Genomic DNA, 26,753 nt, shown 5'->3' on the forward strand with positions numbered 1-26,753 from the left:
TTACAAAGCCTCTGTCTGTGCCCACATGATGCCAGTGAGTCCTCAGAAGCCACTTTATAGAGGAGGAAAGCTGGGAGCAGAGGCGACGTGCCCAAGATTGCCATCAGTAACCAGGATGTGGACAGAAGCCTTGTGACCGAGTGATGTGCGCGCAGGACACCTCTGCTCTGGCTCTAACGCACAAACGTCTCACTTTCACAAGCTGGCTGTCCGACCGAGAAGAGGAGAACCTACATTTATGTTCACTTTTTTCACATACACAAGAGACAGCATCTATTATAGAATCCAACTGGATTTTATTTGACACGGAACACAATAGGACTGCAGGAATAGCAAACTGAAAAGACAAAGCAGAAAAGACCCAGTTCTATCTAACTTACAATTAAGTAACAGGAGGGCAAGTCATTAAATGAATAACAAAACAGTTGAGCTTGATGGAGAATATTCTTTTTCTAGTGCCCATACCTGAAAGACAAAGTAAATTATTTTATTAATTCCTCAGTAATTTCCTGAGACGATAAGACCTGTTTAAACACATGAGCAAATGGGATGGAAACTTTGAAGAGATGTAAGTGTGCTCCCAAACTGGGTTATGCCACTGGTCTCTTGTCCCTTTCACCTTATCATCCTCTGTAGTAGTTTACCTTCCACCTCCCACCCGCTTAGTGAAGGTCGCTCCCTGGGACTCAGTCATGCCCACCTTCGTCTCCTCCGTTACCAGCGAGGTGCTGGGCCTCCCTCTCCTCCTAGTTACTAGCGAGGTGCTGGGCAGTATGAGGGAGGTGAGAAGAAGTTAGAACTGGTGGTTGTGAAAGGGAACTTGACCTGCTGGCTCGAGTCAGTGGCTCAGACAGTTTGAGCTCTTGATCTCCCTTTACCCATGGCAGCCTTTTTGCACCTCCACTTCAGTACTCAGGCAAGTCTGGGGTAAGGCAAGTAGGAGAACAGTAACAGGGCAGTCTTCATTTTCAACATCTACCACCAGGGGCCATTACAGCTATGATTGTATTCAGCATCAGAAAGAGGGGGGAAAAACACACACACAAAAACCCCACTACAGAATGTGGAAAACTAAGCATGAATTTCAAGCGGTTTCTGATTTCCCCTGAAGCCCAAATTTGGCTCTAATCAGATTATAAAAGTAAACAAGGTCAGGAAATTTCTTCACATATAAATGGATTTCTTGAACACAAAACTCTTCATTATCTTATTTAATCTTTTGTCCTGGTTCTTTATGGGCAGTTAGCCACTGATTAAAATATTTCATTATATGGATGAAAGCCAGGGTACTTGGCTTCATAAGAAATCAACTTGAATACTGTTTCATAAGAAATCAACTTGAATACTGTCTAAAAAAAATTGTGCCCAACTCCACACAGGGTAAAGCTGTAGTGTTTGTTAGTGGGCTGGAGAATGACCCAGAAGTTGCCTATCAGATTAAAGAATGCTGTAATTTGTTCCTTATGAAATTATTTTCCAAATGCACTGAAAACCACTGCCTGGCCCTGATTGGTATGCTCAGTAATTAGAGCATTGGCTTGTGAACCAAAGGGTCATAGGTTTGATTCCCAGTCAAGGGCATGTACCTGGGTTGCTGGTTCGCTCCCTGGCCCTGGTCAGGGTGCGTGTAGGAAGCAACCAATTGATGTGTCTCTCTCCCATCTCGCCACCTCTCCTGCCCCCCCACCTCCTTCCAACCTCTCTCAATGGAAAAAATAACCTCAGGTGAGGATTAACAAAAAAGAAAAACAAAAAAAAGAAAGAAAACTACTCCCTGGCAAAGTCACTGGCTGGATATAGTGACGGTGTCAAAGGCCCACATATGGAATTCTTCACACTCCCCAGTGCTTGGGCTCAGCCCTGGGCATATGTAATGGGCAACACAGACAGTTCTGGTCCAAAACAGAATCCTGAGCCTGCTCTAGGGAAGAGCAAGTCACAAAGGCCTCTTAAGAACTCAGAAAAGTGCTTCTGCCTGGACATGTATTACTGTCGTGGTTCCATTCAGAACGCAAGCTCCCCCAAGAACAGGGAAGGACTGTCTCAGACATCTGTATATCTTACATATTACTTAGCATGCACTTTGTTGAATAGAGAAGAATATGAGCTAGATCAGCCGTGGGCAAACTACAGCCCACGGGCCGGATCCGGCCGGTTTGAAATGAATAAAACTAAAAAAAAAAAAAAAAAAAAAAAAAAGACCGTACCCTTTTATGTAATGATGTTTACTTTGAATTTATATTAGTTCACACAAACACTCCATCCATGCTTATGTTCCGGCCCTCCGGTCCAGTTTAAGAACCCATTGTGGCCCTCGAGTCAAAAAGTTTGCCCACCCGAGCTAGATACTGAGTTTCTTAAAAATGAACATGCAGCCGAAACCGGTTTGGCTCGGTGGATAGAGCGTCAGCCTGTGGGCTGAAGGATCCCGGGTTCGATTCCGGTCAAGGGCATGTACCTGGGTTGCGGGCACATCCCCAGTAGGAGATGTGCAGGAGGCAGCTGATCAATGTTTCTCTCTCATCAATGTTTCTAACTCTCTATCTCTCTCCCTTCCTCTCTGTAAAAAATCAATAAAATATATTTTAAAAAAATAAACATGCATATGATATGACTTCCAAAACTCTTTACCTAAGTAAATAACCCAGTCTAAAAGCAAAATAACTGTACCAATCAGGGATTTCTAAACACGTAACAAACTAAGGAATCTTACTTCTTTTGTTTTTAAAAATAATCATATTCTATTAATCAAAACTCATATTGAAATAAAAATCCCCCTTCTCATAAAAATTTTAAAAATGCAACTGAATACTAATTTTCAACTATGAGAGTAGCTAAGATGGAAAATGAGTCTCCCACCATAGTCTTTTAATCTCACTCCTGGAGGAGATCACCAGCAAGAGCTTCTTAGCTTCCCTGATTATCTCCATATTTGAACTTGCATGTATAGGGGTGTACATGCACTGTTTGGAGGGAGTGTACATTAGTACATATTCTGAGGAAAGGAAAATCTGACACTATCAAAAATGAAAGTGTATATTCTCCTTACTCAGAAATACCTCTTTTAAGAATTACTGTTTCAGATATATACTACTCACATATATACACAAAGATTCAGGTATAAGGATGCTCATCACTACACATTATTTTTTATAGTGAAAAACTGGAAACCTAAACAGGAATCTATCAACAGGAATGAAATAAATTACAGTACATCTACACAAAAACATACTCTGCAACCATTTGAAAGGAGGTAGTTTGACATGTGTGGATATGAAAAATCTCCAAAATGAAATGAAAAAGCAAGGTAAATGACTATATTAGATGCTCATATCTATGCTAAGGAAAAAAAATTATATATGTATACCCACCCATATACAACATAACAAGTACATATATGTATAATCAGGAAAGCTAATAAGCCCTTGCTGATGGTTACCTCCATCACGATGTGATTTTGAAAGTACTTAATAGTTTGCAGATCCTATGAAATTCTCTACTTTCATAGACCCAAGACAGTTGGGAAACTCTAGACTGCCAACTTCTTTTTATTTTATTTTTTTAGGCTGCAAACTTCTAATGTTGGCCACACGTCTGTGGATTTTCCATACAGATGAGTACCTTAATTAACCAAAAGCCATGTTCCATGGCTCCATGTTTTAGGACTATGCAGCCTTCAGCCTGACGTGAGACAAAGAACAGCACTGACCACAGAGCCCAGGCTTACAACATCGAAACAGCCAGAGACACCTACTTTTGGAATTCCCACTCTCTGTTGTCCAGCGGACACACCTGCCGTGTTTTGAGCCAGCGAGAGATGCAGTGGAAGTGAAAAGCATGCTGGAAGAAAAGATACATTTTATTAAAAATAACTGTGTAGGCTCAACCATCTACTCACAATATGTCTCAAATGCAGTGGGTAGTTTACACACGGGGCTGGAGAAGAACAATGGGAGACAAAAACAGTGAGAGGCAAAGGTCACAACTCATACTCTTTGACTAGGTAAGAGGACATTTCCAATGAAACATTTGCTAGAAATGTCATTACTACTAAAGGAGGAAACTATTTAGGAAGAAGTGCATGTTCTAGCAGTGAGTGCTCTCCCTTTCTCTTAAGGGAAGATATGGTGGCTCCCTAGTCCTACTCGGCCTGTAAAGGATGCCCCTACACTCCTTGGACACATGCAGATGTCAAACCTCCCCATTCTTGGTCCCCAGCTGTACTCCCCTGTCCTTGGAGAATAAGAACCCCAGGAGAAGAGCCTTCTCAGCCCCTGGTAGTACCCTGCCACTGCCACCCATCCAGAGCTGAGATGGGTCCTTCCCCAACCTTCCCACCCCCAGCTCAACTCTGTTAGAAGAACCTGATTTCCAGACTTGTTCAAACACCTGCTATTACAAGACCTCAGTACTCAACACGCCTTTAATGGGCAAGGGGTTTTGTCTTATAAGGAAGTGACGTAAAAAAATAGGGTAAAAGGAAGTATTCTGCTGGGCAAACTTCCCATAAGCAGCTGAAAGAGCATCAAAGGACTTATTTCACGATCAAGATAGGAAGTAAAAAGGCAAGAATACCAAGAATACTGGTAACTGACAGGGAGCTAGGAGTTAGCTTTCAGATTGGGGGCAAGGACAGCCTGTGTGCCTGGCACCTTTAATGACCTGCAGATGCTAATCACAACACCTCTGCAAGGGCCATTTATGCCCTCCCCTGCTCATACGGGTAGAGTATTAAGATAGAAGTGGCCAAGTGTTCCTCCTCATCTAGTCTGATGGGTCAGCTGAGGTGGAGACAGGGGAGAAATGCTGACACAAAACAATGAAAGCATTTGCAGGCTTCGATTAATAACAGTCTTGAAACCTGGTCAGTTATGTCTCCCATAACATGCGTGGAACTTAAAAGAAGAATCACAATATAGATTAGTAGCTTGTGAACTGTCTTCTGACAAAGACAAAATCAGAATTCCATAATTAAGAGTGGAATCCATAGCTAGTACACAATGGATATTCAACAGGACAAATATTCTCCCAGAGTGACAGCTTTTGGAAGATCCCTTTCCTGTTGACTCTCGTACAACCCATTATGGACAAAACAACAACAACACACCCCACAAAACTTATAAAAGGCAGAAAGCTGAGGCATTTTCCTCAATCATGGGGACAGACGCACCTAAGGTATCTAAGACACCCCTCTCCCCCGCCACCCCCCAGTAGGCACTCTGCAGCAGCCCAGGGTCCTTGTATGCCCCAATCACCTCAGAAAATGAGGGAAAGAGGGGATGCAAATGAGGCTACATGGCAGGTGACAGCAACCCTGAACCTGCCTGACCCCAACTTTCTTCCTGTTAATAATCTAAGATATATTATGGAAATGTTGAGCCGTCTCAGAGTACACTGACTCGTCTTCACAGTTTACTGCAGATGTTAACATATTCCATCATTGAGCATTACAGCAACTCTAGCAAGCAAGCATGACGGGTATTATCATCTCCATTTTATAGACAGGAAACTGAAACCCAGATAAGTTAAGTGACCTGCCTATTTCATGGAGCTGGTTTTAGTAAAAGACCCAGAACTAGAACCCATGGCTAGTCCAAAGGTTTCTGCCACGCCATGCTGGCTCCTCTTTATGGCAGGCTGAGTAAGTCTCTCCGTAGCCAAATTTACGGGAAGTGCACTCTCCTTTCCTTCTACCACAGAGTAACCTGGTTCTTAGTATCTGCCTGAATGCCAGGGGAGCAAAGAGCCCTATATATTTTATTTCTTTATCCCCAAAGGTAACAAACGCTGTCCCTTAGCCAATACAGGCTCCCGTGACACTGCCCAGAGGCCCTGATAGAACTAAGAGGATATCCACAAGCTACATGTGAGCCTTAAGCACTGATAGCTGCTATCTCTGCAGTAAACACCACTACTCCCAATTTGCACTTCGTATTAAGCAAAAACTTATGCTTACTATGTGTCAGGAGGTGTTCTAAGCACTTTGAATATAAAATCATTTCATTCTGGTTAAACTCTATGCAGTCTACTGTTAGCCCTATTTTACATGAGGGAACCCAGGCTGAGATGTCAAATACCTGCCCAAAGTCACTTAGTAAGTTAAGTCACAACAACAGGGAATGGTGGCTTGACTCCAAGCCTCTTAGGTCTGTGCCATGCAGGGGGCTGTGGGTCCTCTGGACCCTTGGCACAGAAGGTCCAGACAGAACAATTTTAGCTCATCTGACTGGGACTGTATGGCTATAAATGAGTTTTAACACATGCTAGAAATAACATGTTTGATGCATGTTATCCTTCACAGCTGTCACATCCTGGAGGGCCGTACATTCAGTCCAACGATGCTGCACCAAACATTTCTGGCATGAGCCATGTTTAAAAAGGGACACCCCCCAAAAATCTGAATATAGTACATTTGTCACACTTAAAATGCATGCAAGCATGCGCGCACACACAAGCACTCAATTTATTCATCCAACTTAGTTCCATAGGACACCTACCCTTAAAAAATATCTGTTTAGAAGGTAAAGATTTCCACTAACAGGAGAATATTCCAAACCCTGTGCCATAGGCTCTTGAAAGCAGTTCCCCAAGATGAATCTCCAAAATGTGGATAACAAAGGTGGGCCCACCCTGTAATTAAGACAAACTAGTGCCTCTATAATAACGAATAATTCTTATCCTGTAACAGGTGAATAGCACAAAAGTTTAATCTTTTAAACTATTTGTATAGCTTTTGGGAGAAAGTTGGGCTGGTCATTTTTTTTCTAGTTATTTTTCAAAACTGACAAAGCAGGGAAAATGGTAATACATTTACAAGCCATGCTGACAGGGCAAGATGTTTCCTTACATTACAGACTCCCCACGCAACGGTGCACTCTTCAGAAGTGGCAGATGCCTGGTTCGCCTGACATTCTATGCCTGTGGGAACAAGAGCAACAAGATCACAGACCGCAGGAGCAACAACCTTTTCATCTATAGCAGTCCTACCTGCACAATTACACAAGGACATGCTTGGAGCGGGGTGCAGGGAGCGGTGGAGTAAAACTGAACAAAATCTCCGATGATTAATTAGGCTGTTTTTTTAATGAATGTGAAAAGGGGTGAAGAACAGATAAGGCAGAGATGTGACTTAACAGTATGCTTTGCAATGATTTCCTACCCTTGTTCAAGAACAGAGTAATGAAGGAAAAGGTACTTTTTAATTCTGAACATAACCTGACTTGTCCAAATGAAAGCGATTCCTCCTAATTTGGTAAATCTCGTAAACTCAAAGTCACCTCATAACTCTTCCTGTTCTGTTAACTGGTATCTTTTCCCAATTCTTGACAAATGCTTCCTTGTAGGCCCTCAGAACACCCAGGCTGACCCATGTGAACCTCTGAAGCCTAAAGGAGTCAGGCAGACACATGTGAACTGGGACAGAAGTGATAAAAGGGGGTGAAGAGACCTGCCGCAAACTGTACCCACTCTGCACGAAGATGTCAAATCTTAAGTCTTTAAAACACTGTCAACAAAGCAAATCTGTTCTGCCAGTGGGTTAGTGATGTGGGGCCTGCCACTCAGTGATGCTTATGGCAAGAACAGGGAATATTCAACCAAAAGCAGACAGACAAGCAACATGTAAAGGCTTCCTATCACACCCCTGGCAAAGGCAGAAGCTTATTTCATGTGATATACAAAGCTTGGGAATTTTTAAACTTCAATAAAAGCTAAGGAAGAAATAGCTTCATCTTGGAAGTGAACAGATGCCACACTTTGAAAACACTGATGAAGCTGTGGTTTTAAGAAAAGACTAACTTCCATGGACAAAGGCTGGGTCTAAGCCTCTCTGGATGCCTTCTTCACCTGGAACTAGATTACCTAAGGTATGGAGGAAAAACACCCAGTGATTGTATATTTAATCCACTCTGTAAGCCACCAAAAAATGGGGCAATATAAAATAACTACAGGCACGCAGTATCAATTTGGACTCAATAAAGGAAGTCTTCAGACAGAATGCTTTGTAGGAGAGTTCAACTGGGGCACAGCCATACTCACTCTTATTTCTTTAAAGCTATGTACCTACGTGGTCATTTAATGCCAGACCAGAATATATTATAAAATGGCCATTGCTAAACCAAGAATCTTATTCTCATCTTTAACAAAATATCTTTTTCAAGAATCATATTCCAGCCCTAGCAGGGTTGGCTCAATGGATAGAGTGTCGGCCTGTGGACTGAGGGATCCCAGGTTCAATTCTAGTCACATGCCCAGGTTGCGGGCTCGATCCCCAGTCGGGGACGTGCAGGAGGCAGCCAACCATTGATGTTTCTATCTCTCTCTCCCTTCCTCTCAAAAAAAAAAAAAAAAAAAGAATCATATCCCATTTATTTTTGAAAGGAAGACAAGTCCAGTTGTGGCAATCAGAGTCCTTTAGTGACTGTATTAATAAAGAAAAGGGTATGTTTCTTAAGGATACAGATTTGATCTCAGTCATTGTTTTATTCTGGTGCCTACGCAAAAGGTCCAGGATATAATTATTTACTGAATGAATAAAAGATACAACCGGAAAATACTACTTTCATAATTTTTTGTTATAGGAGTTCAGTTCTATTTTTCCATTTGACATTTAAAATATATGATAAAGCAGGTGTCTAACTGAAGCCTACATTAATCCCTTAAGTCAGGGGTCCTCAAACCTCTTAAACAGGGGGCCAGTTCACTGTCCCTCAGACCGTTGGAGGGCCGGACTATAGTTTAAAAAAAAAAACTATGAACAAATTCTTATGCACACTGCACATATCTTATTTTGAAGTAAAAAAAACAAAACGGGAACAAATACAATATTTGTATTTGCATGTGGCCCGCGGGCCGTAGTTTGAGGACCCCTGCCTTAAGTGGTCAACTCTAAGAGAAGACAGAGTATCAATGGCCTTTGTCTGTCATCTTTCCAAGAAGTGCATTCTCTTCCACCCAGACAGACACACAACTTAAATATAGAGGTAAAAAATAAAAAATAATAAATAAATAAATGTTATATAAAATCCTGAACTATTTACAGAAGAGAGCCCCCCCAAAGTAAAATTTCCTTGGGCATAACTCCTTATAAAAATGCATAGCCAAGAAATTGGCATGTAATCAAATACCCCACCCAAACACATTTAAAAATGTGCGTGTGTTTTCCTGTGATGAGATCCTTCTATCAATATTAAACATCATGGTAGCTGCTGATCTGCTTTGACTGCTGTGTGAAAAGGCAAACAGGGGCAAAACTCAAAGGAACCAATGGCAATAAGCTACCAACACTTGCTATGATAGCTTTCCAACACAAAATATTTGATTTGTGCTTTCCAAATTGCAATGATCACAAACTACTCCCCAATTCTGCGTTTTTATTATTCAACTAGAGGCCCAGTGCATGGAGTCCCTCAGCCTGGCCCACGCCCTCTCTCAATCCGGGACCCCTTGGGGGATGTTGGACTGCTGGTTTCGGTCCCATCCAAGGAACGTAGTAGTGCGCAAAGCAGCAGGCCGCCAGGGAGGAGCCCCAGCCCAGGCTGGGTGCCGCACCGCTCCCTCTCATCCGGGCCCCACCTGCCACTGCCGCTCAGTAAGCTTGCTGAGCAGCACTCCTGCTGTGGGAGTGCACTGACCACCAGGGGGCAGCTCCTGCGTTGAGCATCTGCCCCCTGGTGGTCAGTGAGCATCATAATGACCGGTCAACCAGTGGTTCAGTCGCTTAGGCTTTTACATATGTATAGATGAGCAAATATTTAGTGAGAACCTACAATGTACTGGACACTATGCTAAGTCCTGGGAATAAAGCAGTAAATAACATGGACATGAGAGGGGACCAATTTAAATTAAATGGTCGCTACAAAGGAAACTATACGATGTCTTAGGAATAGTAAACAGAACTGTCATAGCCTGTGTTTGTGTGTATGTAAGTATGATCAGTGAAAACATCTTAGAGCAAGTTCAAGGTGAGATATGAAGACCAATTATAGGATAACTCTGCATTACTCAATGAAGTAGCAATTAGATACATGTGGCTATTGAGCATTTGATATTGGCTAGTCTGAATTAAGATTAGACTAAATATAAGTGTAAAATACACTTCAAAGGCTTAGTACAAAAAGAGATTGTAAAGCTCTAGCTGGTTTGGCTCAGTGGATAGAGCGTCAGCCTATGGACTGAAGGGCCCCAGGTTCAATTTCGGTCAAGGGCACATGCCTGGGTTGCAGGCTCAATCCCCAGTGTGGGGTGTGCAGGAGGCAGCCAATCAATGATTCCCTCTCATCATTGATGTTTTTATCTCTCTCCCTCTCCCTTCCTCTCTGAAATCAATAAAAATATATTTAAAAAAAGAGAGAGAGAGGCCCTAACCGGTTTGGCTCAGTGGATAGAGCGTCGGCCTACAGACTCAAGGGTCCCAGGTTCGATTCCGGTCAAGGGCATGTACCTTGGTTGCGGGCACATCCCCAGTGAGGGGTGTGCAGGAGGCAGCTGATCGGTGTTTCTCTCTCATCGATGTTTCTAACTCTCTATCCCTCTCCCTTCCTCTCTGTAAAAAATCAATAAAATATATTTTCAAAAAGAGAGAGACTGATCGCCGAAACCGGTTTGGCTCAGTGGATAGAGCGTCGCCCTGCGGACTCAAGGGTCCCAGGTTCGATTCCGGTCAAGGGCATGTACCTGGGTTGCGGGCACATCCCCAGTGGGAGATGTGCAGGAGGCAGCTGATTGATGTTTCTCTCTCATCGATGTTTCTAACTCTCTATCTCCCTTCCTCTCTGTAAAAAATCAATAAAATATATTTAAAAATAAATAAATAAATAAAGAGAGAGAGAGAGAGAGAGAATGTAAAATATCTCACTTTAAAACACTGATTACATGTTGAAATCAAATTTGGATATAATAGGATAACTAAAAATAACCTGTTTCTTTTCATGTTCTTAATGTGGGTACTAGTAAAGCTTACATATGTGCTTGCATTTGTGGCTCACATTTAGATTGGTTGTGGTGGGTTAGACCAAGGTAGGGGGGAGAAGAGGCAGAGAATATTCCAGGCAAAAAGAACAGTATATGTAAGGGCTCTAAAAAAGACCACGGATACTTCAAGAATGGAAAGCCAGAGACACTACCACAGTGAGCAGGAGAGTGACTTAAGATGAAGTTGGAGAGGCAGGTGAGTGATTTAAAAAATAACTGCCTATAATTTCAGTTCTAGAAAGTTGAAATTTCTTTGTCCCATTTCTGATCTCAATAACAAACCATTTTAGTACCTGGATGAAAAAGTAATCTCAACTCTTTCTGGTGTGGTCAACATTCTGGCCCCTATTACTAAGTTAGTCCAACAATAGCTATAATCAAATCTGCCATGTGTGGTGGAATATGTGGAGATTGAAATAAAATTTCTTTAGTGTAATTGTCTGTTTAGATGTTGGCAGTGATTGGGGCTAAGACTGAAAATTCTTACTTCTTAGGCTTCTTTTATATATATATATATATCTTGCCCAGCAAAAACTAGCTCTGATTGAATATTTTTGTTCCAAGTTTACTTTCTTCCTTTCACCTTTGCTTTTGAGTCTGTGTACGAGATGGAAAATTTAGAGGGCTCAACAGTGCCTCTGGGTCCACAATTCATTCTAAGTGTGGCCTTGTCATCTTTAGACTGAATAGATTTATTCTGAGATGGCTATGCCTCCAGAACATCATAAAAAACTACTCTATTTCAAACATACCAATGGGCTAGATGCAAAAGACCCCAAGTGCTCTGCCTATGCTTTATATTTCATTGTGAAGAATAAAATTGGTCACATCAGGATAGCCACAATCTCTGTAACCTTCTCAATTTCCTCCCAGCCTCCTGCAATTACTTACAAAGGTCCATAATGTGGTTCCTGCAGATGGCACAGTTATCAACCACAATGTCCCAGGCCCAGAGGGCTACTGCGTTCCACTGCAAAGAGAAAGAGGGGGGAACAAAACACTCTCCTTGTAATGCACACACACACACTGTAGGATTTCACGCTACATAGTTTTGGCACATTCATTTAGTCTTATATTAGACGTGTAGCAATGGCAAGCTACACATATGCTCACCCATTCTCCAAATGGTTGAGTATCTCAACACAGAAATTAATGAGTCACCATTTAATTTTACCTTGTTTCTACAGCTCAAAATAATTTCATCATTAAGCAAATCAGGAATAATTTTTAAGTGCCTGTTTCAGGTTTAATAAGTACAGAGCTGAATTACTGTGCAGTTGCGGAAGAGATCAATGTCTGCCTAAGTTAATATCTGCTATTCCAGGCAGCTTTGGATGCAGTAGGGAGGTAAAAGCTAGGTACAGAATGAACTAAGATGCTGACGGGATCATAAAACGGGTCATCTGGGATAAGCTGGATAACTAACTACCCAGTGTCAGTACGCAGAACAAGGTCATCACTTCCATCTTACAAGGCTGCTTCGGAACAAACTCTGGAATTCACCAGAATTTGACTTAGTTCCTACCATCAAATAACCCGATGTTCTCCACTTTCCAGACTCAGACTCTTATGTTAAGAAAAATTCCTCAATGAGTTTATTTAAAGTGGCATTAAAGTAACTCAACCTCCTGGCTTCTGCAATTATAAATATTCCCAAACTTCCTTTTTACCCACTAATTTGGGGCCACTTTCCAAACTGTCATCTCTTTCAATCCAGTTCTCAGTAACTTCTTCAGCACTTTTCACCCGGTAGCTTCAACTCGGAGGAAAAATATCCCACTTCTATTCTTCTTCAACATGGCTGCTGGCTGCCACTGAGCACGCAGCGCCCGCAATGAAACGCCAAAAAGCAGCTGGGGGGGGGGGGGGGTATTGTCTGCGTTTGGCCTAATGTTACGGGAATAACACCGTCCCCGTTTCAGAATCCTCATTTTGAACAGATTTATTTTATCTCGGGTAGGACTCGGCACGGTTCTCCCAATCTCTTAGCAAACCACCACCACTATAAGGCATTTCATGCAAAAGGACACGTTCCATATTTTTTGCTTTCCCACTTGTAGCAGGTCGTTCGCAACTATTACGCAAACCTCCCTTAAAAGATACAATTTGAGCTCGCGTTTTCTTTTTAACAAATTCCACCAGGCTTTTTTTTGGAGGAGGATTCTGGATGTGATATGACCATGGTGGCTGTTGTTACAAACCAACAGACCTCCCAAAAGCAAGAGTTACACTCAAGACACTCCTCGGCGGGGCTCGGGGCAGAGAAGGGGCTAATGGTACTGGACGCCGCGATTAGGCGAGGCCGGGAGTGGGTCCCTCGGGGGGAGAGGGACCCCGAGTTTCCGAAAGGGGCGGGGCAGGGAAATCAGCCCGGCTCCTCGGAGGCCTCCAATGCGGTAGTACTCCAGGTTCCCGGCTTTCGCTGCACTGCCCCATCCTCCAACCTCCGCACCGCTCCGACTCCCCCTTCCACCCACCCCGCCCTCCCCCAACACCACCAGCACCACTCCAGTGACAGCTCAGGCGCTTGGCTCCCTTAGTCCACTCAGCTCCGCGTATCTCAATAAGCACCTTCGTGATTGGCCCCTCAGCCTCTAAGTGAAACCAACACTGACATTGACAGTGGGCCACAGTCATGCCGATCAACCCTAAGGCCCGCCCCCCAGCTTCCTTTCGTGGTACCCGGTCCTAGGAACGCCCTGAAATGAAGCCCTTTCCCCCGCGCCTCGGTCATCCTCGGGCCTGCCAGCCATATCCGCGCCTCTCTAGCTTCCCTGAGGAAGGCGCTGGCGAGACCCAACCTTTTTCACTTCAAAGCGCTTCTTGCCCGCGCCGCTGTTGGTGCCGCTCGGGGTATCCACATCCATCGCTGCCGCCATTTTGGAAACACACGGTCTGCCGTCCAGCCACTGCGCCTGCGCACCAGTGCACTGGCTCCTCCCCCCCCCGCCCCGGCTCCTCCTCCTACACCCCACCCCTTACTGGCGCGCGGGGGGGTGGGGGCGGGGCGCGGGGCCACGCCCCTTAAAGGCGCTGGCGGAGGTTTGCCCCCCTCCTGCGTCGGCCGGGGAGGAGGCGGTGGCCCGAGCGGTGGGGCGAGGCCGGGCGGGGCCGAGCCGACGTGAGCGAGCGGGGTGGAAAAGCTCGTAACGACTCGCTCTCGTCGCCCTCCCGCGGGAAGGCCCCGGCCACACGGCCTCAGCTGGGGCGGCGGCTGCTTCCTCCGCCCGGACCGCGACCTGCGGCCCCCGCCCCGCCCCGCCTCCCCGGCCACCCAGCCGCTCGCGTGCCGGCGAGTTTTCCTCCTCCTCCCGCGGGGAAAGAGGTGAGGGTGGGCGACCTCCCTCTTGCTGCCGAAACCCGAGTCCACCCACGGGCCGTTCGCTAGTCGTGACCGGCTCCCGAGCCAGGCCCGAGGTGCTGCCTCCCTTGGAAGCTTGAGGCCGGGGGAGCCGCGGCCCTGGCAGCGTTTGGTTTCCTGGGTCCAATTCGGGGAAATGCTCGGGGAGCTCACCGACCGCCCTCCCGGGGGCAGACTGAGCAGCTTTCTCCAGCTTCGCCGCCACCTGCCCACGGGAAATAGCGAGGAGGGAGGCGGGGAGCCATCGCCTGCCCCCTGCGCCCCAGAATGGCCTCTGGTTAAGGAACATGGTTTGGACGCCCCGGAGCACACGTCCCCCGGACCTCACTCGGTCACCCACGGGGTTCTTTCTCCCTCAGTTCGCTCCTCCTTCCGCGTCGTTGGCCGTAGTCATATCTTTAGTCTTTTTTTTTTTTTTTTTTTTTGGTGGAGGTGCCGGGGATTGAACCCGGGGTCTCGTGCAAGCCAAATATCTTTAGTCTTGAGCTGGTGTGACCCACTCAGCTGTGGGTTCTCCCTGGACATTCCTTCCCAGCCCGCACACCTGTCCTTCCCGTCACCCTCAGACCAGGACCTCTTTGTGTGTCTCCAACCTGGCAGAGGTGTAACTCAAATCGCTCCTACATCTTGGACTGGCTTATTTGAAATGTCATTATTTTCTCTCGAAAGAAAACCGGAGAGCCAGGGGGTGTGTTGACTCCATTGCTAAACCAGAATAACTGCAGTTTGTTTCCCGTCTTAGTCACGAGCAGGTACAACGAATCCGTGAAAACGTTACAGCCTCAACCAGGCTCGGGAGGGAAAGGAACCCTACAAGGTTCTTAGCGCAGGTTTTGTTAATGATTCCACGTTTAGGTTTCTGTCATCTATGGTGCCCTTATAGGCCCCTATGTGAAGTCTAGAAACCTGGAGTAAATTAAGACATCGAAGGATAAATTAAGACATTTATCCTTCATGCAACAAGTTCATTGAGTGTGATCCAGGTCCTGATATGAAGAGAAGAGAGACAGCCCTGGCCGGTTTTGCTCAGTGGATGGAGCCTCGGCCTGCGGACTGAAGGGTCCCGGGTTTGATTCCGGCCAAGGGCACGTACCTTGGTTGCGGGCACATCCCCAGTGGGGAGTGCACAGGAGGCAGCTGATCGATGTTTCTCTCTCATTGATGTTTCTGACTCTCTATCCCTCTCTCCTCCTCTCTGTAAAAAATCAATAAAATACATTTTTTTAAAAAAGAGAAGAGAGACAGTGATTTAGATGTCAAACTTCTAGTAAGAAAATGACATGTCAGTGAATAGATGCATCAGATAATCTCTGGATCCCTAGCGCGATGAAGGAAGACAAAACAAGGTCATGAGATTGAGGGGGGATGGAAGCAACATTAAATTGGGTGATGAGGTCTCTGTGAGGAGCAACATTTAGGCACCATAGGGGTAGGGTAGTTCATTCTCAGGCAGAGGAATAAAAGTCCCAGCTCCTTAATGGACCTATACTAGTGATGGCAAACCTTTTGAGCTCGGCGTGTCAGCATTTTGAAAAACCCTAACTTAACTCTGGTGCCGTGTCACATATAGAAATTTTTTGATATTTGCAACCATAGTAAAACAAAGATTTATATTTTTGATATTTATTTTATATATTTAAATGCCATTTAACAAAGAAAAATCAACTAAAAAAATGAGTTCACGTGTCACCTCTGATACACGTGTCATAGGTTCGCCATCACTGACCTATACCATCCTGGTTGCAGACTGGATTCCTGGCCCTGGTCAGGACGCGTGGGGGAGGCAATCGCTGTATCTCTCACATCGATGTTTCTTTCTCTGTCTCTCCTCCCACTCTCTCTAAAAATCAATAGAAAAATATCCTCAGGTGAAGATTAACAACAACAAAAAGAATTATTTTCCATGATTAAGTGGGGTTTCTTCCAGGGATGTAAGTTTCAACATTTTAAAATCAGCCAATGCGCCGAAACCGATTTGGCTCAGTGGATAGAGTGTCGGCCTGAGGATTGAAAGGTCTCAGGTTCGATTCCGGTCAAGGGCATGTACCTGGGTTGCAGGCATATCCCCAGTAGGAGATGTGCAGGAGGCAGCTGATCGATGTTTCTCTCTCATTGATGTTTCTAACTATCTCTCTCACTTCCTCTCTGTAGAAAATCAATAAAATACATTTAAAAAAATAAAATAATAAAATAAAATCAGCCAATGGATTACTTATATTAACAGGTTCAAGAAGAAAAATCACATGATCATACAATAGGCACAGAAAAACATTTGACAAAATTCAACAACCATTCATTATAAAAACTCTCAGAAAAGTAGGAATAGAGGAGAACTTCCTGAACTTTATAAAGAGCATCTACCAAAAAACTTACAGCTAACATACTTAATGGTGAAATACTGAATGCTTTCCTCTTCAAATTGGAAACAAGGCAAGAATGGCCTCTCTTACCGCTCTTATTTATTGTAGCACTGGAACGTGTAGCCTGTGCAATAAGAAAGCAAAAGGCATACAGATCAGAAACAAAGATATAAAACTGTCCCATTTCTAGGTGACAGTTTATGTGGAAAATCTAAGGAATCTTAAAAAACCCTCTTAGGACTAATACGTATGATCAGCAACCTCATAGGATACAAAATAAACATACGAAAATTGTATTTGTATATACAAGCTATTAATGGGTGGACATAATAGAAATTAAAAATATCATTTATAAAAAATATGTACAAATCTAACAAAACATATAGAACTGGTACACTTAAAACTAACAACACTAAAAATTGTTTTTAAGACTTTTAATAAGTAGACATGTTCATGGATGAAAAGATTCATCATAGTAAAAAGTTCAGCTTTCACCAAATTAGTATAGTTTAACATAATTCCTCTCAAAATCCCAGAAAGTTTTTTTTTGTAGTTACAGGTAAAATTATTCTAAAATTTATATGGAAAGGCAAAAGCACTACAATAGCTAAAATAATTTTGAAAAGGAAGAATCACTAATTTTGAAAATCAAGACTCTTTTTGAAAAGGAGTCACTTTACCTGCTTACAAGACTTATTATGCAGTCTCAGCAATCAAGACTGTGTGCTATTGGTAGAGGAACAGACATATATGTCAATGGGACAGAACAGAAAACCCAGGAAAAGGTCCACCCAAATATGCTCAACTAAATTTTAACAACTATACAAAAGCAATTCAGTGGAGGAAAGATTGCATTTTTAACAAATGGTGCTGGGGCAATTAGACATCCATGGGCAAAGAAAACAACACAAACAAATAAGGCCGTAGACCTATTCTCACACCTTATACAGAAATTAGCTCCTCATGTATCATGAACTTAAATGTAAAACATAGTACTACAAAACTCTTGGAATAAAGCAGTAGGAAATCTGCAGGATTTAGGGCTAGAGTTCTTAGACTTGACACCAAAAACATGATCCATACAAGGAACAACGGATACATTGGACTTCATCAGAATTTAAAACTTTTGCTTTGTGAAAGACTCTGTTAATAGCATGGAAAGACAAGCGACAGAGTGGAAGAAAGTTTTTGCAAGGCACATATGTGATAAAGCACTAATATCCAGAATATAGAAAGAACTCAACAGTCAATAGTCAATAATCAAATGATCCAGTTAAGAAATGGGCAAAAGACAGAGAGCGATTTCATCAGAGGATATACAAATGGCAAATAAACACAGAAAGAGATGTTCGACATAAATGGCCATTACAGAAATGCAAATTAAAGCCACAACTAGATGTCAGTTCACACCTATCAGAATGGCTAAAGTATAAAACAAAACACTGTGACAAACGCCACTGTTGTCGAGAATGCAGAGAAACTGGATCCCTCATCCATTGCAGGTGGAATGCAAAATGGAACAGCCACCCTGGGAAACGATTTGGCAGTATATTTGAAAGGTAAACATGCCACTACTGTCCAACTCAGCAATTGCAGTCCTGGGCATTTATTCCAAAGAATAAAAACTTCTATTCACATAAAAATCCACACACAGATGTTAGCAGCTTTATCTATAATGGCCCCAAACTGGAAACATCCAGATGTCCTCCCATGGGAAATGGTTAAATCGTGGTACATCTATACCACTTGGCTGTAAAAAGAAATGAACCATTGTTACATGCAACTGATGACTCTCCAGAGAATTATGCTGAGTGAAAAAAAAGCCAGTCCCACAAGGTTACACACTGTATAAGTCTATTTATGTAACATTCTTGACATGACAAAATTATATAAATGGAGGACAGATTAGTGCTTGCCAGGAGTAGGGTACGGAGGTGGGAGGGAAGTGGGTGTGGCGATGGTGCCTGTGGTGATGGCAGTGTTGTATCTTGACCGTATCTCTGTCAATATCCTGGTTGTGATATGGCACGATAGTTTTGCAAGATGTTAGCATTGGAGAAAACTGAGTACAGCACACACAGGATCTCATATTATTTTTTACAACTGTATGTACAATCTACAAATTATCTCAAAATAATAAACTTAATAGAAAACGCAAGGCACCATTTTAAGCTACACACAGCACTGAATAAGGTATAATCTCTGCTTCAGAGGAGCTCACAGTCTATTTCATGAGGAGCTGGGCACATAGACACAATGTTTCCAGTTTGGGACTTTCTATCATTCCCCAACCTTGTTTTCGGTAGAAAACTTCCTTCTGTTCCGTTTTTTTTTTTTGGTCCCTCACCACCCATTGGATGTGATCGGGATCAGCTGCATAAGTTGCAGCGCCCCATGCAAAATGAAAATGCAAAGGTAGGACCTTTGAATAATAGTTCAAAAATTATTAAGAATTTCAAGAGCAACAGCAGAGCATTAACCCATGTGCAGGGCCCTTCTGAGCCCCGAGGCCTGTGTGACTGCATGGGTCACTCTTGTGATACTGGCCCCACCTGTGATTCTGGTAGGGTTGCCAGTCACCCTCCTACCTCCCTTGGCAGGAGATGGTCCCAAATGACCCACGGGTGGCCATTCATAATATCTCATTGCCCTGGTTACTTGTACCAGAATCCTTCCAGGGAAGTCATATCTAATGAAGTTGGGAAGAACTTTTTTCCCTCTGGGATGAGTTGTTTACTGAACAGATATTTATTGGGTATGCATCATGTGCCAGGCCCGGTCCTGCATGTAGGAGTTACAGTGGTGAACAAGATGTGTACAGATAGACCTAGGTCAGTGATGGCGAACCTTTTGAGCTCAGCGTGTCAGCATTTTGAAAAACCCTAACTTAACTCTGGTGCTGTGTCACATATAAACATTTTTCGATATTTGCAACCATAGTAAAACAAACACTTATATTTTTGATATATATATATATATTTAATGTTTTTATAGATTTTTTAGAGAGGGAGAGACAAACATTGATCAGCTGCCTCCCACACGCCCCATCAGGGATTGAGTTCAAAACCCAGGCATGTGCCCTGACCAGTAATAGAACTGGCAACCTTTTGGTGCACCGACGACACTCAACCAACTGAGCCACACCAGCCAGGGAGTTGATATTTATTTTATATATTTAAATGCCATTTAACAAAGAAAAATCAACCAAAAAAATGAGTTCGCGTGTCACCTCTGACACGCGTGTCACAGGTTCGCCATCACTGTCCTAGGCCCTCCTCATGTAGCTTATGCCCTACAGATAAAGGCAGACAACAGTAATGATTACATATTGGGTTAAATGCAAAATCAAAGAAAAAGTGGAGATGCTATAAGCCAGATACATATGATTCCTATTCTATAAGCGAGGAAGGTAAGAGAAAGCTAAGAAAATGATCTTTTTTTAAAAAAATATATTTTATTGATTTTTTACAGAGAGGAAGGGAGAGGGATAGAGAGTTAGAAACATCGATGAGAGAGAAACATCAATCAGCTGCCTCCTGCACACCCCCTACTGGGGATGTGCCCACAACCAAGGTACATGCCCTTGACCGGAATCGAACCTGGGACCCTTGAGTCTGCAGACTGATGCTCTATCTGCTGAGCCGAACCGGTTAGGGCAAGAAAATGATCTTAAGGTGAGAGAGCTGGTACATGGCCAAGGAGGGATTCTAACCCAGGTGTGTCTGACACCAGCTGCACCATGGCAGTCAGGATCACTGAGAACTGGAGTGCTCACTTGCACAGTGCAGTAGGGCTGTTCAGGGCTCAGGTACTGAGTCGTAGCTCAATTCAAATCCTGGCTTGGGCAAATTACTTGAACTTCTGAAAGTCTTGCTTTTCTCATTTATAAAACATGGTGTGAGCCCAGCTTGCATGGCTCAGTGGTTGAGCATCGACCTATGAACCAGGTGGTCATGGTTCAATTCCCAGTCAGGGCACATGCCCGATCAATGATTCTCTCATCATTGATGTTTCTCTCTCTCCCTTCCTCTCTGAAATCAATAAAAATATATTTTCAAATAAATAAAAATAAAATGAGGTGTGATAGGAATTGTTGCTGCAGTGTATAGTCGGCCTGCGGACTGAAAGTTCCCAGGTTTGTTCTGGTCAAGGGCATGTACCTTGGTTGCGGGGCACATCCCCAGTAGGAGGCAGTTGATCGATGTTTCTCTCTCATGGATGTTTCTGGCTCTCTATCCCTCTCCCTTCCTCTCTGTAAAAAATCGATAAAATATATTAAAAAAAAAAAGAATTGTTGCTGCAGAGATTAGATGATATAATGCATTCTGATGGCCTAATGAGAGTTCAGTGAGTGTTAGGTTTACAAATCAGTTTCAAGTTCCAGAAACTGAATTCCATCCAGAACTACTTACAATATGATGTTGGGTGAGTCGAATGCTCAGGGAGCCTATTTTCCTCATCTGTAAAATGAGGTTAGTGACGTGGCTCACAGGCTCAACATAAGCATAAATGAGATAATGTAAATGAAAGTGCTATAATGTGTGGGCACTCTATATATATATAAAAGCCCAGCAACCAAATGGTGGAAAGACCAGACCAGTCGCTATGACGCACACTGACCACCAGGGAGCAGACTCTCAATGCAGAAGCTGCCCCCTGGTGGTCAGTGCACTCCCACAGTGGGCCCATCCCCACAGGCCATGGCCCCCCCACCAGTGCACGAATTCTTGCACCAGGCCTCTAGTTTTATTATAAAACTCATAGGGTTATCTTCTGACCAGTGGGCTTGACTCCCTTCACAAATGCAGTCCATCCTTCCTCTTTCATGTCATCCCTGTAACTTTGTTATGACATGATACTCACTGCTTTGTAATGATTTTAAAAAATATATTTTTATTGATTTCAGAGAGATAGGGAGAGGGAGGAAGAGAGACAAAGATCAAGGATGAGAGAGAATCATTGATCGGCTGTCTCCTGCACGCCCCACTCTGGGGATGGAGCCCGCAACCCAGGCATGTGCAGGAATCAAACCGTGACCTCCTGGTTCATAGACTGAAGCTCAACCACTGAGCCATGCTGGCCGGGAGCTATCATGATTTTGTAACAGCAGTTAATGAACACTCTGTAAAGTAAAATATTTTGTAAATCAAAATATTCTCAAAGTTAAAGCAGTAAACTCTAGATTTGAAAATAACACACATGTGCCAAACATTTTTATTGTTTTATGATTTATTTTTTAAATGGCAGTAACAAATACTTTTCCCTTGTTGGGGAATGAGATAACTATTTTCAACGGAAAGGGCCTTAAAAGTAACAGCGTTTTATCCAAATCGAATTTATATAATTGCACAAAAGTCATACAAAGCATTAAGAAATGCTCACAAAGACCACAGTTCTCTTAGATCCTCATGAGCACACCCCAAGAGGCCTTGAGTTCATGGGGACCCCTGATCCGAACAACAGTGATGCTCACCCCATGCTCTGCCGTGACACAGAGGCAGAGGTCAGCAGAGCAGCCAGGAGAACCCACGTGCTTTGTGACAATGGAATTCTGCTGTAACGATAGGGTTTCATGATGTATTCACCATCTCATTTTACTAAGGGCATAAAACACTTTACCTTGAATATATTTGCCCAGGCTTAAAACAACCCTAACAGCTTAAATTTAAAAAATTAACCAAACCATAAAAACCTCTTCCAAGTGCGGTCCTTCATGCTGCCACCATTCTGGACCAATACACATACACACAAGTTACATTGTCACTCAGTTTCCAATACACACACACACACACACACACACACACACACACACACGTTACATTGTCATCTTTTATATGCCAGTGGAGGGATGGCAGAGAGGGTCTTACTCCAATTCCAACTGTTTTATTGGTAGCAACTGTCGGAAACACTGTGCTACAAAGGACTGAGGTCATATATGGGCTGATGGGACAGTCACTATGCTTTACTTGTGATCTCTGGCATGGGTACAGGAGAGGGAGAGGCAGATCTCATGCATCATATTTGTAATCTACGATTATGAAAGCTGAAGAGGGCATTGGTTACATAAGTTTAAAAAAATTTTAAGCCCAATTTTTCTATTTAATTAGTTACGATCTGAGGATTTAACTTGTTTCATGGATTTTTTTCACCCGAGATTGTTTTTATTGATTTTAGAGAAAGGGAGGGAGAGAGAAACATAGATCAGTATCCTCCTGTACATGCCCTGATTGAGGATCAACCTGAAACCTAGGTATGTGCCCCAACTGGGAATGGAACTGCAACCCTATTTTTTTGATGTACGGGATGACACTCCAACTAACTGAGCCACCCAGTCAGGGCTGTCTCATGGATCTTAATCTCAATTAAGATATAATGTCTATGTTAGTTAGGAGTTTTCTCTTTCTGACCTTATAAAAATCAATAAGAAAATAATAATATTTTGAAAGAAGACCCACACTGAGAACTGGGAGTCACCATCACAAGTAGCTTCCTAATTTGGATGTTATGACTATGGGAAGGGTGAATTCTTACTCCACAGTCCATTTCCTGATGGGGAGGGACGGGCGGACGGGACGGTAATTCCTGAAATAAACACATAAAAGTATGCGGCAGCCCTGGCTGGTTTGGCTCAGGCTTGGAGTGTTGGTCTGGGGACTGAAGGATCTGGGTTCATTTCCCAGTTAAGGGCATATATCTAGGTTGCAGGCCCAGATCCGGCCAGCCCAGGTCAAGGTGAGTACAGGAGACAACTGACCAATGTGTCTTTCTCACATCAATGTTTCTCTCTCCCCATACTCCCTTCCACTCTAAGAATCAATGGAAAAAATATTCTGAGGTGAGGATTAACAAGAAACAACACAGAGTACGCGGCAGAGTACTAGCTATGCTTCCTTCATTTAGATGGTGTAGTTAAGGATCCAATCTCATGTTTCAATTCAGGGAGAAAAATCCCAGTGGAACATTTGAAAGATTTTTTTAAATTAAGGTTTTCATTGTAGGAGAGAGCCTGGTATATATAGGAAGTATTTATTATACTTCATGAAGGGAAATGTGGGGTGTGTCTGTGGTGTGGCGAAGAATGGATGAGGTTCCTGCACTGTGCGCGATTATCTGCTCACAGATCCTGGATATATCAGACGGCCCCTAAGACACTGCTCTGAGGTGTTCACTGTCATCTCGTGATGGTTCCGGTAGTCTGAATCTAATGTTTAGCTGTGGTGGTTAATCCGGGACTCAAAGGACGATATTCTTGGATCAGGGACTCCACAACAGCCATTCTAACTACTCATAACACCTGCACAATTTCACTGGCATCTAACTGGAAGGAGTCTGGTTCATGTCCAAGTATGCTGCTGTACATAAAAGCTGCCTAAGTGTTTAGCTAAAAGGGTGAAGACCACAGAAAATGATTTCTAGGAAGAAAAGGAAACCCTTTCAGGATTGTGAACGAACAAAAGAAACACACCCCAAGGGCCGTGAGGGCCCCGGAGGCCCGGGGTGAGGAGCCCAAGCTGTGGGTTCATTTTAAGCCCCTTCGTTTGGCAAGTAGCACAGGACTGAGAAGTTAGCGGGGGGCAGGCAGGGGATGGTGACTCCAGCTGTGCAGCCACCCCTTCCCACAGCGGCTGAGATACAGTGAACAAAGCAAGCATTTGTGGACGACGCTGTCAGGATACGATCTATATCACTTTGGTTTATAATATTACCTTTGTCTCCTGATGAAGCCACTGTCTGTCTGCTTTGAGCTCTGCACCTTGGGATTTCCTGATAAGATAGGCAAGCCTGTATCACTGCAGGGAGTGTTAATCCCTGAGCCTGTGCTTTGCTAACACAAATATTTTCTTAAAAACCCTCAAATTTTTGCTTCAACAATCAGCATGTTTTATACATCTTGGGTTCATACACAAGTTTAAGAGGGGGACACACTAGTTCTTAAAAGCTTCCCTTTTGACAGAAGGTCCCAAATAAACCATATGCAATAATGTTCACTTTGCAAACTTGTACAACTGAGTTCTTGCATAATTGCGTCCAATGCTGGGTTGAGAGAAATATGACGCTTCCAGTGCTAACATCAGAGAAAGAAAAGGACCTTAGGCTGTTTCTAGGCACTTGGTGGCATAAGCATATTTTGTTTTTGTTAGTACTAGAAGAAATCACAGAACAATAACAGGGGTAGCTCTCTGAAAACTGGGTGCCCACTTTAACTGGGTAAGTAGAGGACCTGCCCTTGGCTAGGGCAGCAGCTTCAAGGATGTGCTATGAGGAGTAGTGCACGAAGAATCTATACAGGAAGCATGGGTGTCTAGGACAGGAATCATCTTTAGATTGAGAACAGATGGATGGAGGTCTGGATCTGTAGCAGACACTAGATATTTTTCTTTCTCTTCTATGTCCTTCCTTATCAAGAATCTAAATACTTTCCAGGCCCTAGGCAACCAAGTAGCAAGAAAGGCCCAGAACTGTTTTGTTTGATACACTGCTGCTGGAGTCTGGAGGGAAGCTGAATGGTGGGACTGCGGGACTCCAGTGCCCATGAGGCTCATGTGGCTCCGGTAGACGTGCAGGCTCTGGAATAGGCTGGCACCATGAAAGGCATACATGGGCCTCATACAACCACTGGTTTTTAGTGTAATATAAGCATCATACAAATATCTTATGATGTTAACTGGATCTCAGCAAAAGCACTGCAAGGAAAAGACCTGGAGAGGAAAGAATTTCTGTACATTTAAATGTGTTAACTGGAATGCATGAACATATGTAACCAAGATCTACCTTTTCGTTTAAAAGTTAAACTTGCCGAAACCGGTTTGGCTCAGTGGATAGAGCGTCAGCTTGCGGACTGAAAGGTCCCAGGTTCGATTCCGGTCAAGGGCATGTACCTGGGTTGCGGGCACATCCCCAGTAGGAGATGTGCAGGAGGCAGCTGATCGGTGTTTCTCTCTCATCAATGTTTCTAACTCTCTATCTCTCTCCCTTCCTCTCTGTAAAAAATCAATAAAATATATTTAAAAAAAAAAAAAAAAAAGTTAAACTTGCCTGGGTCATTAATTCTATAGAATTAATGTAACTAAAGTTGCAGTAACATACAGTCCAAAAATTCAATTTTCCAGATTTCTAGTTACATAAAACAAAGACCACACACACAATTACATACATTCATTCACACAGGTCCCACACTCCCAAGTGAAACACACACATAAACGTACCCACACAGACAGCACTCAGGAAGCTCAGGTGCACATGCCAGTGCACACCCTTGAACCTGAGGTGCATGTGGGCTGCAATGATGGTCAAGAGGCCCTGCTGCAGATCTGCTCGATGTCATTGATCTCTTTGGGACAATCTGCAGAAAGGATGAGAGGTGAGTCCTCCGTCACCACTACATCATCCTCAATCCGTACACCAAGACCACGAAACTTCTCTGGAGCATCTCTGTCATCCTCTGGAATATAAATGCCTGAGAAGTAGGAGAAAGAATGTGCTGTTCATAAATGGCAGTAACTGGATGATTTGGGGCAAGTAAGTTAATCTCTCTGTGTTACAATCCATCTGTAAAACTAGGATCTTAACAGTATCCACCTAGAGTCATGGAGATTAAATGATATAATACAGATAAAAGTGTCTAGTATAATGGTCAATAAATGTTGACTATCATTATTAGAACTATTATTATAGTTATTTTGAATAGTAGACTACAGGCTCCATATGATAATGCTGATCATGATTCTTTTATATTCTAGTGGCTCAAGCAAGGCCACTAAAGTTACTTAAACTGTGACTGTGTCAGCATATGCTGGGAACCAGTAGGTTATATAAATGTATTCTTTCTTTGCCTAATAGTCCCCTGGAAAAAGGGAACTTTGCTAAAATAAAGACATAAGGTATTTGAAAACATATTTAAACACCACTTATTTAGATTATTAGCTTGAACAACCAGAGGCTGTAGAAATACTCAAATAAGCCCTCTCAATAAGCCATAAATGTAAAGTAAAAAAAAAAGTAAGAGGACTTTAATAAACATTTGGAAATTCTAAGAGCCCAAGGTACCCTCTCTAATCATG

General features: G+C 43.3%; 2 protein-coding genes across 11 annotated transcripts in view; both read right to left on the reverse strand.

Annotated features, from left to right (window-relative positions):
- Positions 1-274: 274 nt before the first annotated feature.
- On the reverse strand, positions 275-13,930 carry RBX1 (ring-box 1). The gene is made up of 5 exons (XM_059681440.1): positions 13,773-13,930; positions 11,863-11,941; positions 6,848-6,918; positions 3,755-3,840; positions 275-465 (listed from the first exon to the last, which is right to left on the reverse strand). Exons 1-5 carry the CDS (start codon positions 13,848-13,850, stop codon positions 453-455), a joined length of 327 nt encoding a protein of 108 aa, XP_059537423.1. The 5' UTR covers positions 13,851-13,930; the 3' UTR covers positions 275-452.
- Positions 13,931-21,568: 7,638 nt separating this feature from the next.
- The window catches only part of XPNPEP3 (X-prolyl aminopeptidase 3), a 48,287-nt gene continuing 43,102 nt past the window's right edge, over positions 21,569-26,753 (reverse strand). For 8 of the 10 annotated variants that reach the window (XM_059681445.1, XM_059681443.1, XM_059681446.1 and 5 more), the window contains one exon: positions 25,714-26,149. In XM_059681445.1, coding sequence (XP_059537428.1) covers positions 25,983-26,149 — 167 coding nt within the window. In that variant the 3' untranslated portion in view covers positions 25,714-25,982. Of the gene's footprint in view, positions 22,247-25,713; positions 26,150-26,753 lie in introns of those variants that run through there. The other 2 variants (XR_009451085.1, XR_009451086.1) reach the window with 2 other exon arrangements.

Source organism: Myotis daubentonii, chromosome 2 (genome assembly GCF_963259705.1).
Source record: "Myotis daubentonii chromosome 2, mMyoDau2.1, whole genome shotgun sequence".
Classification (NCBI taxonomy): domain Eukaryota; kingdom Metazoa; phylum Chordata; class Mammalia; order Chiroptera; family Vespertilionidae; genus Myotis; species Myotis daubentonii.

Coding starts and splice junctions, on each gene's coding strand:
- RBX1 (XM_059681440.1), bottom strand. CDS start 13,850: ATGGCGGCAGCGATGGATGTGGATACCCCGAGCGGCACCAACAGCGGC. Junction 11,942..13,772: donor AGCGCTTTGAAGTGAAAAAG/GTTGGGTCTCGC, acceptor TTCTCTTTGCAG/TGGAACGCAGTAGCCCTCTG. Junction 6,919..11,862: donor GAACCACATTATGGACCTTT/GTAAGTAATTGC, acceptor TTGTTCCCACAG/GCATAGAATGTCAGGCGAAC.